At 35.3% G+C, this 17,658-nt stretch overlaps 1 protein-coding gene across 1 annotated transcript; it reads right to left on the reverse strand.

Annotated features, from left to right (window-relative positions):
- Positions 1-180: 180 nt before the first annotated feature.
- Positions 181-15,139, reverse strand: LOC113520301 (uncharacterized). Its single transcript, XM_026905592.3, has 2 exons — positions 15,027-15,139; positions 181-1,503 (listed from the first exon to the last, which is right to left on the reverse strand). The coding sequence occupies exons 1-2, from the start codon at positions 15,063-15,065 to the stop codon at positions 385-387; spliced, it is 1,158 nt and encodes a 385-aa protein (XP_026761393.2). The 5' UTR covers positions 15,066-15,139; the 3' UTR covers positions 181-384.
- Positions 15,140-17,658: the final 2,519 nt, after the last annotated feature.

The following is a 17,658-nucleotide window of genomic DNA, read 5'->3' on the forward strand; positions in this document are numbered from 1 at the left end:
TATATTTTCAAATTTTCTGTTCACCTACGCTATATAAAAATCCTATCTGCAAAATTTCAAGGTTTCTAAATTCAACGGTTTCAGCTGTACGTTGGTATATATGTAGATCAGTAAGTCGAATCAGCATTCTTTTTTATATATCTACGAGTATATATAGATTTTATTAATAATTAAAACAAATATGGTTTATTAATTTATTATTTAAATTTACACTTGATAATCCTGGCGGTGCCTAAGATAACATTATTGCACGACACAGTCTTAATTCTTCTCTTAAATAAATAATCAATAATTGATACAGAAAGTTTATCAATGAGATAATTTTGTACACATTGAAATCTATTATTTTACAAAACATTCAGATACGATACAAGAAGATATGATTTATTTTTCGACTATACTAAATGCATCATTTAAATTTTGTGGGCTAAATGCCATGTTGCTATTTTTATAATTAACATAAGGGGATATAGTTGCGGATGAAGCAATGTCTGACTCTCTGAAACCTGGTTGTGGGGCGAAATCGTCCTCATCATTGTACATAGGAGCACTAGGTTGAAATTTAGGGACATATCTTGCTGGTGGTTCAGCGTATTGACCACCAACCAATATTTCTTCATCTTCATCAGGTTTTAACTTGCGTGTCTTCCATCGGTTTTTTGGCACTTTTCCACTGTCGGCCAAAAATTGTGGTTTCTTCTTTTTATTGTGTAAGTAGTAGGGATCTTTATATTTGTTATTATAAGCGTATATATCTGAATAAGTTATCAATTCAGGATCTTCATTATCGTCTACATTTGGCCTTTCTAATACCTCTGGTCTGATGTATGTTGGTCTTTTCTGCGAATAAGCGTACTGGTTGTCTATGTTTTTGTCGCGTTGGAAACTTTGCCACGATAGATAATCTGGAGCAAAGTTTTGCTTTTCAAACTGGCTGGCATGTGTTGGATTTTCAGAATAAATTTGTTGAGTTGGGTATGGTTCGATTATCTTCGTCTTTAATGGGGCCCCATAAGAATCTACAGGTGGTTCCCCGTACGATTGTTTCTGTGGTGGATAGTCATTCGCGAAATCTGAAGGTGGCTCTCCAAAGCCAGTTGGTTCAGGCGGATAAGGAGTATAGTGTTGCACTTTCTTTGGGACACTATACTTGGGTTTAGTGCTTGGTCGTTTGGACGTATACCTCGGTTTAGGTGATCGTGGCTTGTAACTTGATGGCCCAAATTTTGCAGGAACTTGTTTTCTATATTTTTTACCTGGTTTTCTTCCTTTATACGGACCATATTTAGGTCTCGGAGGTCTATATTTGGTGGATGGTTTTGGCGGCACGATCCTTGATACTCTTCGGTATATTACTTTGGGCTTGTGGGTATATATAGGTTGAACGTGGAAATCGTCAATTAGCAGCGTAGCCTCACGTTTACTGATTCGTTTGTCTGATTTTCTATCTATTAGTCCTTGATTTTGGCTTTCTCCTCGCACACGTGTGGTGGTTACTGTTATCTGTAATAAACAAGGACTTTTATTAGTATTATTAATAACTAGCGATTTGGCCTGACTTTGCACGGGTGGATAGAATCGATTTGGCTTGGCGGAATAGTGGATAGAATGTTTAAACATAATATCTATAGTACTCTCTGATGTCTATATTTTTATAGGTAAAATAATTATTATCGTTTGAATAGTTTTTAAGTTTATTCAAACAAACAATGTAATTTTGCCTTTTTATATACATTATATTATAGGTAATAAATTATTTGTATTTATTATTATAATTGACTGTTAATTGCCTACCCAATAGGAGGCATGTTTGATATATATATATGTATAAAAAATAATGAAAATTTGTCTTGATTTTTAATCAGAAATATTATTTTTTTTTAGTCGAAGAAAGTTTGTTTGATAGCCCAAAACCTTTTAAATATTTTTTTTTTTTAAGTATAGGAGTTTGGATATAATAATAAACAGTCAAGATTCGTTATAGTTCAAAGTATTGCGCAATAAATACATATGAATATGCAGACGTTAACTGCATAATATATTTTCATTGCATAATGTGCAGTGAGTGTGCGCCTCTCAATAAATGCAAACGACCAATAAACTTGATTTTCACATTAATTTGTATTCATTAGAAAATTTTCTAAATTTTCTACCGTTTTTTCTTATAATTACATTTATTTGTACTTTTATACTAAAAATACAAATCAAAAATACTACGAGACGACTATATGTATATATGTGATATACAATTTTTGCAATGTGACGACTAAGGGAACTTAACGCCGAAGAATAGGCAGTAGCGTCCCTCTTCAAACGTCACCAAAGCCTAACTGCGGTTGCCAACCGGCCTGCCAAGCGTGCCAACTACTGGCAGAACCCTCCTTATGGCGGAACTCTATTATTTATATAATTTTTATGTAAATTTATATTCATATATTATTATTTATTTATTAAACTTTAATACACCCAGAAAGCGTAAATGGCGGATTTTTTTATGGGTGAAAATGACATAGTAACCCGGCCTGCGCTATCGGTATACATTGGCGGGGTACCAGTGAGAGATGATAGGTGAGGATAAAAAGGTCAGTCAAGGTCAGGTCAGTTAGCCTATTGTGACGTATTCAATGACAAATTTGCCACGATAGTTTCTAGGGAGAATCGCGTGGAGGTCGACCTGATAGGGTATATTGATAGCAATGGAGACTAATCTCCCCATGACTAAACAATCCCGTCATATGTCAGTAGACCGTAGACAGGAATAACAAAATATAATTGACGGTACAACGTAATGAACATGAATTTATATATATATATTATGTATATATATTTATATATATATATATATATATATATATATATATATATATACGTATATACATAATAATAATATAATAATTTAGATACCAGGACACACCAGCATCAGACAGAGCAGTGGTTACGATTTTATGTATTCTAAATAAAGAAAAATATATTTTATACTTAAATGCTAATCATATGTTATCATTTTTTATTCGACGAAATCTATTTAATTTTTAAAATTAAAGGCGTTACATCAACTCGTATACAAGTGCGTTCTGTGTATATTTTCTCCGCGAGTGCGTGACTGTAATAAAGAAAGTCATTTGTTCGGTTGTTAGTAAACATGGATTTTTAAAATTTTAGTTATTATAATGCAATTTAGAGATGTTCAAGTCGTACGTACTTGAAGGAAATCCTCATCGGAGGCTGCGCTGAGTGATGTATTGCCATTTTCATCAATTAAATAAATGTTTTAACGTTTACTGTGACCATAAAATACTTAACTAGTATCTAATGGTGTTTTAAAAAGTGCAATTATGGCAATTATTCTGATACTTTATACGATTTTAAATGGATCCGTTAGAAATGAAAGCGGTTCTCGGCTCACAGGTGTATTTTTTATGTTGCACTATATTTTCATTCGTTGTGGTTGGTGAATAAAATTTGATGATTCCTTTTTTAATCAAAATATATAAGTTCTTATATAAGTTACATTAAAGTGGAAGCTAGTCCAATTTTGTTTTTTGGGAAAATATATCTAGTATTACTCGTTTCTTCACATCTTATAATGTATTAAATATATATGTAAACTATTTTATATTGTTAAACATTTGCACACAGAAGCAGAATGTATACGGGCAAAGTTAACCTCTTATATCAAAAAATTTTGCAAAATAAATTGATTTCATTTAAAAAAAATCCTTATAATGGCCGACTCTGATATGGCGTTTACGAATTTACGTGCACTCCGAAGAACGAAGTAAGTGACAATAATTTTTAAATTTTTATTTTTTTATTCATTTAATTAATCAAATTAGTTAAAATTACTCCTCTCCATCCAAAGGATGCCTGGAAGAGATCGCTTTTAGCGATAAAGTCGCCCATTATTTTCTCATTGTGATTATTTCTTGTAATTGTTTATATTTATAATGAGTTTACTATTGTAATCTTTTGGAGGAAACAATAAAGAGTATCTATCTATCTAATTTTAATCATAAACATGATCTCGAAAATTCAAAATTTTAGACTGAATTCGATCTTGTGTTAACACATTCAATTCTAACTAACATCCAAGTGTTATCCGAAAAAGCTGTCACCATTCGGGGGGAAAAAAATTTTTAGTAATGGAGACTGAGAATCCCATTGCTAGCAATATACCCAACCAGGTCAACCTCCTCGCGGTTCCCCCTGGAAACTATCATGGTTAATTCCTGATGAATTCATCATGATGAGCTAGCTGGCCTGTTCCATCCTCATCTATCACCCTTCACTGGTGCTCCGCCAGCGTATCCCGTTAGCGCAGACGGGGTTACCATACCATTTTCACCCATCAAAAAAAACTCACCATTCAAGTGGACAATTAGTTTGTGTAATATCCAAATGATCACTAAGTTTCCCCTCTTTGTATGCAAATTGTAATACCCCGGGGTCGCTTTACATTTGCTTGGAGAATATTAAAACTGTATTACTTTCTGTTTCATACGTGACAAGTCAATACAGTCGCCTATATTAGTGTTAACATTGTTTTCTTCAGCCGTTAATTGTCCACTGCTGAACATAGGCCTCCTTCTATTGGATTTTGCCAGTAAGTTGCCACGCTTGGCAGCCGGGTTAGCAACCGTAGTTAGGCTTCTAGAGATGTTTAATAGGGACACTGCTGTCTATCCCTCTAGTATTAGGTTCCCCTGGTCAGCTCGTCTAAGAGTCGTCCACGAGTGTTACCATAATTGATGTTTTTTATGTTTATTTTTCGTCTTGCAACTTAGAATGGCAAACAAGCTGACGACCCACCTGATGGAAAGTGGTAACCGTCGCCTATAGACATGAGCAGTACCATGAACATAAAAGAGTATACTGTTTCGTCTATGATACCCCCCATGTGTTGCCATCCTGAGGACTCAGGTGTTATTCCTCTGTACCCTGTGAATTCATCGCTATATCTCACCCTTCAAACCGAAACACAGCCATGCAAACACAACTACTTCATGATAGAAACGCGAAAGGGATAGAGGTGCCTAAACAAACGATTTTTTGTACAGTCTCCCTCTAGTAATAATGCTTAAATTGTACTTAACGTGTTTTTCCAATAAGAATGATTGTAAATGTCGAATCGTAAGTAATTCTTACATTGTATAAATGGCAATAAATTCCACATAGGAAACCATAAGTACAATAACCTCTAACCGCGACAATAAGCCAGCAATAAATGTCATCATGGAAGTTTAACGTGAGAGCATGGTGTTCACAGTTGTTTTACGTGAGATAATCGATATAGTAAAATATAAAATATGGAATTGAACATTTAACAAATGGAAAACTTGTCACTTTTTATATTTTAAAACATAAAAACAAATATTTATTAAAGTCAAATATTAATTTCAATAGGAAAAAGAAAATGGGCGACGTGCTGAAGAAGGGCCAAATTAAAAGTACCCGTAACCGGCTAGCGTGTATGAAAAGATTAATGAATGTGGAGGAAGCGAAAGAGGTTGTTTCTGCTTACCCTAATGGCAGTCTTGTATAGCAGTTCCTTAAAAAAAATATTAAAATCATTCTATCTTTCCAATTTAGTTTAAATATAGAAAATGATTAGAAGACTGTCATTATTGTGTTCTCTTGTATTTGATATTTATATGTTGTATTTAACGTATGTATATATATATGTATATGTGTGTGTATGTATGTGTATATATGTATGTGTATGTGTATGTATATGTGTATATGTATATGTATATGTGTATGTATATAATGATATAGTATATCTATAAAGTTTGGCACATACATTGTTTTTGTATAGAATATACCACCACTTTCCTTTCCCGTGGGTGTCGTAAGAGGCGACTAAGGGAGGGCGGGGGATGGGCAGCAGAGTCCTTCTTAAAACATTTCCAAAGCCTAACTGCGATTGCCAATCCGTCTGCCAAGCGTGGCAACTGCTGGAAAACCCCCGCTAGGAAGAGGCTTGTGTTCAGCAATGGACAATTAAAGGCTGATAATTTTTTTTTATACAACTTAGAATGGCAAACAAGCTGACGGCCCACCTGATGGAAAGTGGTAACCGTCGCCTATAGACATAAGCAGTACCATGGACATAAGAGAGTATACTGTTTCGCTCATGATACCCCCCATGCGTTGCCATTCCTGAGGACTCAGGTGTTATTATTCTGTACCCTGTAAATTCACGCCATATCCCACCCTTCAAACCGAAACACAGCCATGCAAACACAACTGCTTTAAAACTGAAACACGAATGGGACAGAGGTGCCCAAGCAAACGACTTTTGTACAAAGTCTCCCTCTGGTATATTTGATATGATGATGATGATGATTGTTTTGATATGGTGTCGTTTTCCATTATTAGGCGTAAGTCCGTTATTGTAACCGAGTTTTATCGTGTCATAATTACGTGATATTTTCCATACGTATGGCATTACGCTGTCGCTTTTCTAGTACCGTAATGAGATCGTAAAAGTGATTTGTCACTTACGTACTTTCGCTGCCCGGCTTGTGTTTAGTGTTGGATTGTGACATATAATACGGATTAAAAGCTTTGTCGTATTATATCAGGTGAACCGACGCCATGTTACTTGTACAGTTACAATAATTGTATTACTTAATATAATTATATAATGCGATTAATGAAAGAGTCTTTAACTTGTATTATATCACAAATAATATATGTAAAACCATATTCGGTACATACAATCTACTAGTACGCTTATATTATAAAGAGAAAATGTTTTATTTATTGTATGTTTGTAGTGAATAAATTAAAAAATTATTTAACAAAATTTAAAAGTTCTTGCATCTATAGGATGCTACATAAACAGTAGAGTAGCGAGTAACACAGATTATTAAAAAAATCAGAGGTCACTACGAAAATTACAATACATATATATATATATATATATATATATATATATATATATATATATATATATATATATATATATATATATATATATATATATATATATATATATATATATATATATATATATATATAGAATAGTCTAAATACTAATGTTAGTTTCTTTAATCAATATTTCGTGATCAGAACCATGACCTCTGACAAGTGGCAAGCGAATCCATCGATCGACATCGTAAATGAGTCCATAAGACGACAACATCCGACGTCTCACGGATTCGCTTGTGATAGCGATCCCATCGGTGGATTATAAAAGAAGGAAGTCCCTTCAAAGCACACTTCATTTCATTGAGATACGCTATATTAATCTAGGTTATAGATTTTTTTTTTTATACAAAACAGGGGACAAACGAGCATGCGACTCACCTGATGGTAAGTGACTACCGCCGCCCATGATCACCCACAACACCAGCGGCATTGCAGATGTGCTGCCGGCCTTTTAAAAAGGAATATACTCTTTTCTTGACGGTTATGTTGTCGTATCGGTTCGAAAATACTGCTGCTGGAAGTTGATTCCAAAGAATGGTTGTGCGTGGAAGATGACGTATATAACCTATATTACTATAATTATTATCTTAGTCGTGTAAACAAAGCCGCGTGTAGTATATAGTTAATGGGTGATAAAAATCAATTTTTCCGCCATAAAATTGTACTACAAAGAAAACTACAATGGTGCTAACTTGACATGGTCACTCCGCGATCATTTATCGCACAGACATACGTGTTCTTACGTCTTGTAGAAAGCGAAATGGCCGTGTGCTGCATCGTATTCTATTGTGTTCTAATTCGTTAATAGTTTTACTACAGGCTGTTCTAAGCTTAGAATAGGTCTCAATAAACAAATTATTTCAAAGTCAAGCCATTTAATCGAATTTACTTATTTGGTTCAGGGAGGAAAGGGATTGTTAGCAATGGAGTTTCACAGCCGCATTGCTAGCAATATGGCCCTATTAGGTCGACCTCCACGTGGTTCCCCCTGGAAACCAACTTGTTGAATTCGTCACGATGGGCTAACTGACCTGCTTCATCCTCACTTATCATCCTTCACTGGTGCCCCGCTGGTGTATACCGATAGCGCGGGTGGGGTAACCATTCCATTATCACCCATTAAAAAAAAACTATTTGGTTCAAAATATATTATTTAACTGCCGAAGAATAGGCAGCAGCGTCTTCCTTAAAACATTACTGAAAGCCGAACTGCTGTTGCCACACCGCCTGCTAAGCGTGGCAACTACAAAACCCCCCTTACAAATGAGGCCTATGCTCAGCAGTGGATAGTTAACTGACATTATGACGATATTACTATTTATTCGTTCGATGTAACTTTTCAATCGATTAAGTAAAAGTAAACCAAAATAAATACAAGCCAACGATCTCTCGATTACCGATTCAACCGTAACAACCGATGACGTTGATCATTAACAAACAGTACGATAATAACAGGCCACTTAATCAATTACCGGTAAATTGCTGAGTATCGGTTTTCACGAATCGAAAGTGGTGGCTCGATGATATCGAATCCGGCCCTGTTTTGTGTATAATCGTGCCGTAATACGTGATTAATATCGTGGGTTTAACCAGGCTTCATAATAATAATAATAAACTCTTTATTGCGCATAATAGTAAGTGCTTCAAAATAACACCAATCCTAAAACTACATTACGTTGTGTTATGAGGCATCAGAGGTATTGTCGTGTGGTCCCGGCGTAGAATGGGCCATCCGTTCCTTTCCCGTGGGTGTCGTAAGAAGCGACTAAGGGAACTTAATTTTGGAGCGAAAAACAGCGTTCTATTTAAAACAGCACTAAAACCCTAACTGCGGTTGTCATCCCGTCTGCCAAGCGTGATAACTACTAGAAAAATCACCCTTATGGGGGAAGCTTTCGATCCTGAAACCTCCTTACGTAATTTACCTGTCGCATATGCCATAGAAGTATTGCTTTTTTTGAAAGTTCAAGAAATATTTGCTATTAGCACCATAGTGGGAGCTGTTAATCGAAATTTGATCTAGTGGAGAAGGGACTGTTAGTAATAGAAAGTAGCGGTCCCAATTCTAGCAGTATACAGGTACAAGTAGGTACAAGCTATAGTCAGATAGACCTCCACACAGCCTCCCTGGAAACCGCCGTGGTTTATTTCTTATGTATTCGTTACGATAGGCCAATTTAACGTGCATTCATCCTCACCTATCATCTCTAACTGGCCAGCGTACATCGATAGCGCAGGCGGGGTTACCATTCTATAATTATTAATTAAAAAGTATAGGATCATATTTTTGTAAGCTTATGTAGAATCTCTAAGTTACTCACCAAGTTCTGGCTATGCTTGGAGTCTTACTGCGTGTAAAAATTTGAAACGAGGATAATAAGATAAAAAAACAAAAGTGACCGACATGCGAGCAGATTGAAAGACAGAGTTGTAGCTTATGGTTCAAAGAGACGGCACTGATGGGAAAGAGAGGGTTTTTTTAATGGTAATGAAATGGTAACTTCACCTGCGCTAAAGGTATACGCTGCCAGGAAAGAAATGAAAAGGGCGAGAATGAAAAGGCAGGTTAGTTAGCCCATCGTACCGAATACACCTGGAATTTAGCACGATAGTTTCCAGAGGAGACAACGTAGAGGTCGACATGACCTGGTCACCTGGTGACCTGACATCTACTGCTAGCAATAGGACTGGTAGTTTACACTATTAACAATCCCTTCCCTCGGGAAAGGGAGGTTAGCAAATGACGACAAACACAAAGGATGTTCCTATACTAGATGGAGCGATGATCAAAAAGGTGTCTTTTAATAAAGATTTTTAATAGTTACTCAGATTAATGTAATCAAAATTTTTTGAATGACAGAAATTGCTATAAATCTATCACGTAGTTTCATAAACTTCCAAACCAGAGGGAAACTTTGTACAAAAGTCGATTGCTTGGGTATCTCTGTCCCATTCGTGTTTCAACCTTGAAGCAGTTGTGTTTGCATGGCTGTGTTTCGGTTTGAAGGGATAAGTCTTTACGATATATCAATAGCAGAATTTTATATCTATGTAGTGATGAAGTAAAAATACAAAACAAGTAGGAAATAACTCAATTTCTTTCCCAGGATAACGAAAGAGGCGTTACAAATTAACAACTTCGATGTTATAGAAAAAATATCTGAAATAAAACTTTATACCAAGCCATGTAGTCAGTGTGGTAATGATGTAAGCTAATACTCTCTTCATATTATTTTTTTATGGCTGAAAATGGTATGGTAACCCCGCCTGCGCTAACGGGATACGCTGGCGGAGCACCAGTGAAGGGTGATAGATGAGTATGAAAACAGGCCAGTTAGCCCATCATGATGAATTCATCAGGAATTAACCATGATAGTTTCCAGGGGGAACCGCGAGGAGGTCGACCCTGTTGGGTATATTGCTAGCAATGGGATTCTCAGTCTCCATTACAAACAATCCCTTTCCCCCCACTCTCTTAATATTATAAACTGTATCCTAGAAGTGGTAGAGTAAAAGGTTTTTATTGAATGATATCCACAGTCAAGGTTAAAACCAATGGGTAGGATTAATGAACTAAAGACAAAAAATAATTAAATGGAATAATTACATTTAAATTTTTTGTTCATAATAAAATCTCTTATAATTGAAAGGTTTTTTTACAGGCAAACTACCTGTTGTCTGCGCAGGCCTTAATCATCGTAACCTCATAAGCAATTAGTACGGTACATAAATATTACACTACAATAAACACACAGACCTACATCTGACCGCAGGCCTCTCGGTGTCAAGTTGCATTTTCCACGAGTGAAATTCTCACACGGGGATTAACAATTCACTAGTGACATGGAAAAATTGACCTAGACTCCTCCATCTATCTATAAGAAATTTCCAAAAGAAGAGGTACTTATTTTATACGTTATTTTTGTATGAGACGTCATCGGATGATTTTTAAATAAATTCTTTCTAAAAGGAGGCTTTCCAAAGGAGGTTCTCGATTCAGTTATATTGTGTGACCATACACAGTCTATAACTCTGCTTTCTGCAACTTATAAAGCACCAGCAGTATTTCCGAACCGATACGACATCATAACCTTCAAGAAAAGTGCCTATTACTTTATAAAAGGCCGGCAGCACACCTGCAATGCCGTTGGTGTTGTGGGTGACCATGGACGGCGGTAGTCACTTACCATCAGGTGAGCCGCGTGCTTGTTTACTCCCTGTGTTGTAAAAAATTACTTCCTTGTTTCTTTTCCAATCACTATATGCAGTGGAAAGAGATTCAGCATCGTGTCCATCCTTGCCGTTGGTATACTTCTAAATGCACTAGACATTGCCAGACATGTTAATTGCAACGTCAAGATAAACCAGGTAAAGAATCATGATGATGATGATATAGCCGTTAACTATCTATTACTGAACATAGGACTCCACTTTGGGGGGTTTGCCAGTAGTTGTCACGCTTGGCAAGCGGGTTGACAACCGTAGTTTGGCTTTAACGAATTATCATTCGTCAGCTTAAATATTAATTCTCGTCTTTTATAAATTATAAATAAATAACTTACTTGTAAGATACACAATTAACCATTCTAAATTAAAATTCTAAATTGTCACAATATTGTACACCGCTCTGCCCGCTGACATTCATGCTCCTTTCCACTTTGGGGGTTGCTGGAAGAGACCTCTTGTAGAGTTAACTCGCCTTTGTACATTTGAGTCATATTTTTATATATAACTGGTGTGTACAATAAAATATTAAATAAATAAATAAATAAAATTTGTTTAATCTAACGTGTCTACTAAATATTACATTTATTTATTTATACTTTATACACATTAAAATATGTCTATAGGCCGCACTTAATGCCTGATGGCATTCTCTACCAGTCAACCGTTACGCTCAACAGAGAGAGTAAATGGCGGTGCATGATTCGTAGTAACGTTTTTATAAAGTTAAATAAATAATATAAATAAATAAATAGATTTATTTTCTCTTCACAATTCATCACAGTGAGATACAATGAGACATGCTTATATTAAAGTAATCAAATTATAAATTAAATTGTGAGAGACTGGTGCCTGAGATAGGTATAAGAATACCTGTATTACAGGTCAATGTTATTATTTGTTACAAAAAAACAAAAAAACGCGCTTCTGTTCTGTATGTGTAAATAAAAATATTTTTGCTAAAACTGACATCACGTCATTCTCAGCTTTCGTACTAAAGAGGCGTATCCATTAATTTTTTACTCAATCACGCTAATTCTATGTAATTGCAACGAAATGCATTCGTCTCTATACAACATTATCACATACTCTCACGCGATGACCACTGATTTATAATATCAACAGGAATAACTGGTTATTTTTTTGTTTAAAGAAAGAAAATTTCTAAAATAACGTAACAGTACGTTCAGTGTTTAAAAATTTAATGGGTAATGTTTCTGATTTATAGGTTTTTTAATTAATGAAAAAAAGCGATTTAACACATAAATATGATAATTATGCAATTAATTTGAATAATATAATAAATTTTATTACATGGAAATTAGTTTAGTTAATATCGTATGAATGGGTGCGTTCATTCCATTCGTATTTTTGCTTTAATTCTGCTTGCATGACTGTCTTTTGGTAAAAGAAAATAATTTTATGGTTTCGATCTTTAACGATGGGATATGATAGAGACATTATAGATTACAGAGGTGTAACACCTTAATCCTGGGGGGAAAGGGATTGTTAGTAATGGAGACTGAGAATCCCATTGCTAGCAATATACCTAACCAGGTCGACCTACTCGCGGTTCTCTCTGGAAACTATCATGGTTAATTCCTGATGAATTCATCATGATGGGCTAACTGGCCTGTTTTCATTCTCATCTATCACCCTTCACTGGTGCTCCGCCAGCCCTAACGGGGTTACCCATAAAAAAAACACCTTAATCCTATAAGAAAGAGGGTTGCCAATAATGAAGTTTTGCTCCATTCTAAGCAATATACCCTAATTGGTCGACTTCCACGCGATCTCTCCCTGATGACTAACGTGATTAATTTCTGGTGAAATCGTCACGATGGTCTAAATCAGCAATTCCTAGGGGTTCCGTAAAACAGTCACCAGGGTCCGCAAAATTTTACAGGGTACAGAGGAATAACAGTCGAGTCCTCAGAAATGGCAACGTATGGGGGGGTGTCAAAACACATAAAACATATAATTGGGTTGAGAAAGCTCGACTAGTTTCGGGATCATCGGGGACCTTTATAAAATGTGTATTTACGATACTTTTAACTATAAAATGTTATAAGTTTTTTTTTTTATGTTGTTTGAAAACGCATTCACTGTTAACGAAGGTACAGAGTTCGAATCTGTTTCTAACTACAGACTAATGACTACGGATCGACGCAGTTATTGACAGTTCCGTGAAAGTTATTCCAAATATCCGAAAAGTATTTTATTTTTTTTATACAGCTTAGAATGGCAAACAAGCTGACGGCCCACCTGATGGAAAGTGGTAACCGTCGCCTATAGACATGAGCAGTACCATGCACATAACAGAGTATACTGTTTCACCCATGATACCCCCATGCGTTGCCATTCCTGAGGACTCAGGTGTTATTCCTCTGTACCCAGTAAATTCACGCCATATCCCACCCTTCAAACCGAAACACAGCCATGCAAACAACGGCTTGACGGTTGAAACATGAATAGTACATAGGTATCCAAGCAAACGACTTTTGTACAAAGTCTCCCTCTGGTAAATAAATCTGGTAAATGTAGTTTTATGATAAATTCATTTTATACTGGAACTTAGAATAATGATAATTTAATTTAATACATATATTAATATTATATCCAAACAATATCTGTAATTTGGGGGGAAAGGGATTGTTAGCAATGGAGTTTAACAGCCCCATTGCTATCAATATGCCTTATTAGGTCAACCTCCACTTGGTTCCCCCTGGAAACCATTGTGAACAATTTTTGTTGAATTGGTCACGATGGGCTAACTGGGGGCCTACCATGAAATGAAATTCCGAAGTTTCGGACTCAATCTTGTGTTTTCGTTCATACCTAAATTGGCCCAGTAAATGGAGCTTAACATTTCGTTCGTTATAAATCCTACCATAAAAGTCCAAAGGAATAATATTTAAATATTTTTAATGTTTTTAAACGGTAAGTATTGTGTAATTTTAACATCAAATTTGTGTTTCGTTCGGCTCCGAAATTTCGGAAAACATTTCATGGTAGGCCCTCTGACCTGCTTCATCCACATCTATCATCCTTCACTGGTGCCCCACCTATGTATACCGATAGCGCGGGTGGGGTTACCATTCCATTATCATTCATTAAAAAAAATCTGTAATTTAGGAAGTATTTATGAAAAATTTATGTCATGGGTATTCTCATCATTATCAAGAGTAATATTTTTTTAATTAAATTTTTCAATTTAGTGCAATAATGTCTAAGTTTAGTTTAGATATAGATAAAGTATCTCCATACAATTGTTTCGAGAAAAGCGGGTAAATTTTTTTTTCATAATATTTTGCATGATAAATAGTTATGAATGTTACCTTTATAACTTATATATTTATGTTGTTTTATAATTTTTGCATCTTTTTAATGTGTATAAACTCATTTTATTTATTAAATATAGATACGTCAAGATACACTATATGCGTAAATGTACAGAACAATGATAAAAAAAAAGGTCAGCTAAATGATTGGTTTTTTATCAGTTATTAGCTGATTCCTTTTTCATCAGTTTTTAAAAGTTGACCCGTTTTTGAGACTCGATGCTCTATTTACATAATCTAAGACCCTAAGTTTATTATACTAAATCGCTAAGTTTTTTCCATAAGGCTTGTATAATTTTATTTCATTTATGAAATAATAACAGATAGACGTCTATCTTTTATTATCTCGCCGTCTTTTATTGACAACTTACAAAATCGAAATCGAAGTCGCTGGCAAAGGCTATAGTATCGAACACATTTTTCGATTTTAAATTCAAATTAGATATCATTGTACTTTTTAATTTATAAAACAACAAAGTCAAATTGCGAACCTGCTTTTCGAAGTCGGCTAAAAAAAGTAAAACTCACCGTTACGAGCACACAACAGAGGGCAACACACAGCTGCATTTTCACTAGCACTATACAACACTTGTCTGGTGCGATCAGTGCGGAGTCTCCGTTCGCAGTGAGCTGTTCGGTACATCAGCCGAACACAGCGCCGTGTACAGCGGACTCATAGCTTTAATCATCTCGACCGTGAATCGCATCTATAGAGCGGCTATTACCACTTTCTCTTAATTCCGTAGGTCTGTTTTTAATAGATAACATAAAATGGTATTAGCGTAATGTCCATCCCATGACCATGTATTTATGTTTTTTTTTATATGACTTAGAATGGCAAATAAGCTGAAGACCCACCTGACGGAAAGTGGTAACCGTTGCTTATAAACATGAGCAGTACCATGGACATAACAGAGTATACTGTTTCGCCTATGATACCTCCCATGCGTTGCCATTCCCGAGGACTCAGGTGTTATTCTTCTGTACCCTGTAAATTCACGCCATATCCCATCCTTCAATATTGCCAAATCCCTTCAAACCGAAACACAGCCATGCAAACACAACTGTTTCACGGTAGAAACACGAATGGGACAGAGGTACCCAAGCAATCGACTGTATGTGTGTATATATATAATAGTATATAAGTGTATATAATGAGTAGAAATATATATTTTACGTTGTTACATGTATCATATCTCTATATAAAGAAATAATAGAATTTAATCGAGCTTCCGATCAATTTATTATATTTAGGTTACCACTTTCCATCGGGTGGTCCGTCAGATTGTTTGCCATAAGTTGTATAAAAAAATTCAAAAATAATAAACCTTTACAACAACTTGCAATAATACAGAAAAAATTAAAAATAAATTCTGACAGTTTAGACCTGTAACAAGGAAAGGAACCTGAAAATTCGGGAATAAAAAAAATAAAAAGAACAAAGTAAATGACTCATGTGCCAAAGTTACCCCCGGTGCCAAAGTAACCCCGTTTTACGGTAATGGTCGAGGAATGGGCAGCAGCGTCCCTCCTACAACATCAACAAAGACTAATTTCTGTTGCCAATCCGCCTGCCAAGCGTAGTAACTGTTGTTAAACCTTCCTTTTGACGAAGGCAAATTGCTCAGCAGTGGACGATGATGATGATTTTTTTAAACAATATTTAAATAAAATGTATACCGGTTGTTTGCTTTGCTTAGGTTTGGACTAGATGTCGCTTTGTATTTGTGATATATCTAGTTCTAAATTATTTTATTTTATTATTTTTTAGGTGGTATTATCATCTCTGTATATATTCTTTCTCGCTACTAATATCGGCACGCGCTCTCTCGTCTTGTTTATTTATTTATTCTAATAGACAAAAGCCTTTGAACTCATTTGAGAATAACGCAACAATGTATTTAAAAATATGAGCTTTGTATAAATTATTTTAAATAAGCCATTTTATGCACTGAGTCCGGCATCTAATTTATGCAGTTATTAAGTATTGGCTTTTACTTCGTCACTTCGTCCACGTGGCCGGGATTTTTTATAATAGGTGAAAATGGAATGCTGCCCCGCATACGCTATTGGTATATGCTGGTAGGGCACCAGTGAGGGATGATTGGTGAGGATGAAAAAGCAGGTCAGTTATCCCACCGTGTCGAATTCAACGATAAATTAGTCACGATAGTTTCCAGGGGAAAGCGCGTGGAGGTCGACCTGATAACCCTATCCCCTATATATATTAGCAATGGGGACTAATCTCTCCACTACTATCAATCCCTTCTCCCGACCGGGATATGTTCTCTGAATGGGATAAATTTTATAGCGATTAAGACGATATGAGGTAACAAACAAACTCACCTTTACATTTATAATATTAGTAAAGAGCTTCAGGAACCGAGGTCATAAAGTGCGAAGATGGGAGGACGACCTGAAGGAGATCCTAGGTCCCCTTTTGCTACGAGTGGCAGCTGATAAAGACTCACTTTAGTACAATTTTCGTAATTTAAAATTTATACCTCTTTAAAACAAAAGAGAACCCAATAAATCAAACATAGAAGTAAGGGGGAAAAGGATTGATAGAAATGGGGTATAACAGCCCTGTTACTAGCAAAGCAACCTTATGGGTCGTCCTCCGCATGATTCTTTCCGGAAACTATCGTAGTTAATCATTGATCATTTGTCACGATGAGTCAACAGACCTGTTACATCCTTATCATCCCAGTATAATAGTAGCGCAGGCGAAGTTAATATTCCATTTTTATCCATTAAACACGGAAGTAAATGTTATCAAATTAAAAGACATCTATTCAAAATTTCATTATTTTATAATAACGAAATTCTCGTTTGATAATTACACATGTACTACAATAGCATATATTTTATTTAACGCCATCTATGTAGCGCAGTTTGTAACATTAAGAACTCTACAAAGCAATGGGTATTCATAAAAATCAATTGTTATATTATTTATCGTCAGATGGCATTTAACATAACATAATATAAATAATAATTATAACATAGTAACAGATAATATCATTATATGAAAATAAAACAGAGTTAATATGAGCTGTATATACACAAGGTTTACGTTAGTATTTATGTCTATAATTTATATTGCAAACTCGACGGCGCCCCTAGCGGATAGTTTAGGAAACTCTAATTTTGTTATATA

This window comes from Galleria mellonella, unplaced genomic scaffold (assembly GCF_026898425.1).
Source record: "Galleria mellonella isolate WM207_F2 unplaced genomic scaffold, CSIRO_AGI_GalMel_v1 utg40, whole genome shotgun sequence".
NCBI lineage: Eukaryota > Metazoa > Arthropoda > Insecta > Lepidoptera > Pyralidae > Galleria > Galleria mellonella.

What these genes read in the sequence shown, in the direction of transcription:
- LOC113520301 (XM_026905592.3), bottom strand. Translation starts at nt 15,065, where the DNA reads ATGCAGCTGTGTGTTGCCCTCTGTTGTGTGCTCGTAACG. An exon ending in TCTGTTGTGTGCTCGTAACG is followed by an intron (nt 1,504 to 15,026) that starts GTGAGTTTTACT and finishes TGTTTATTACAG; the next exon opens with ATAACAGTAACCACCACACG.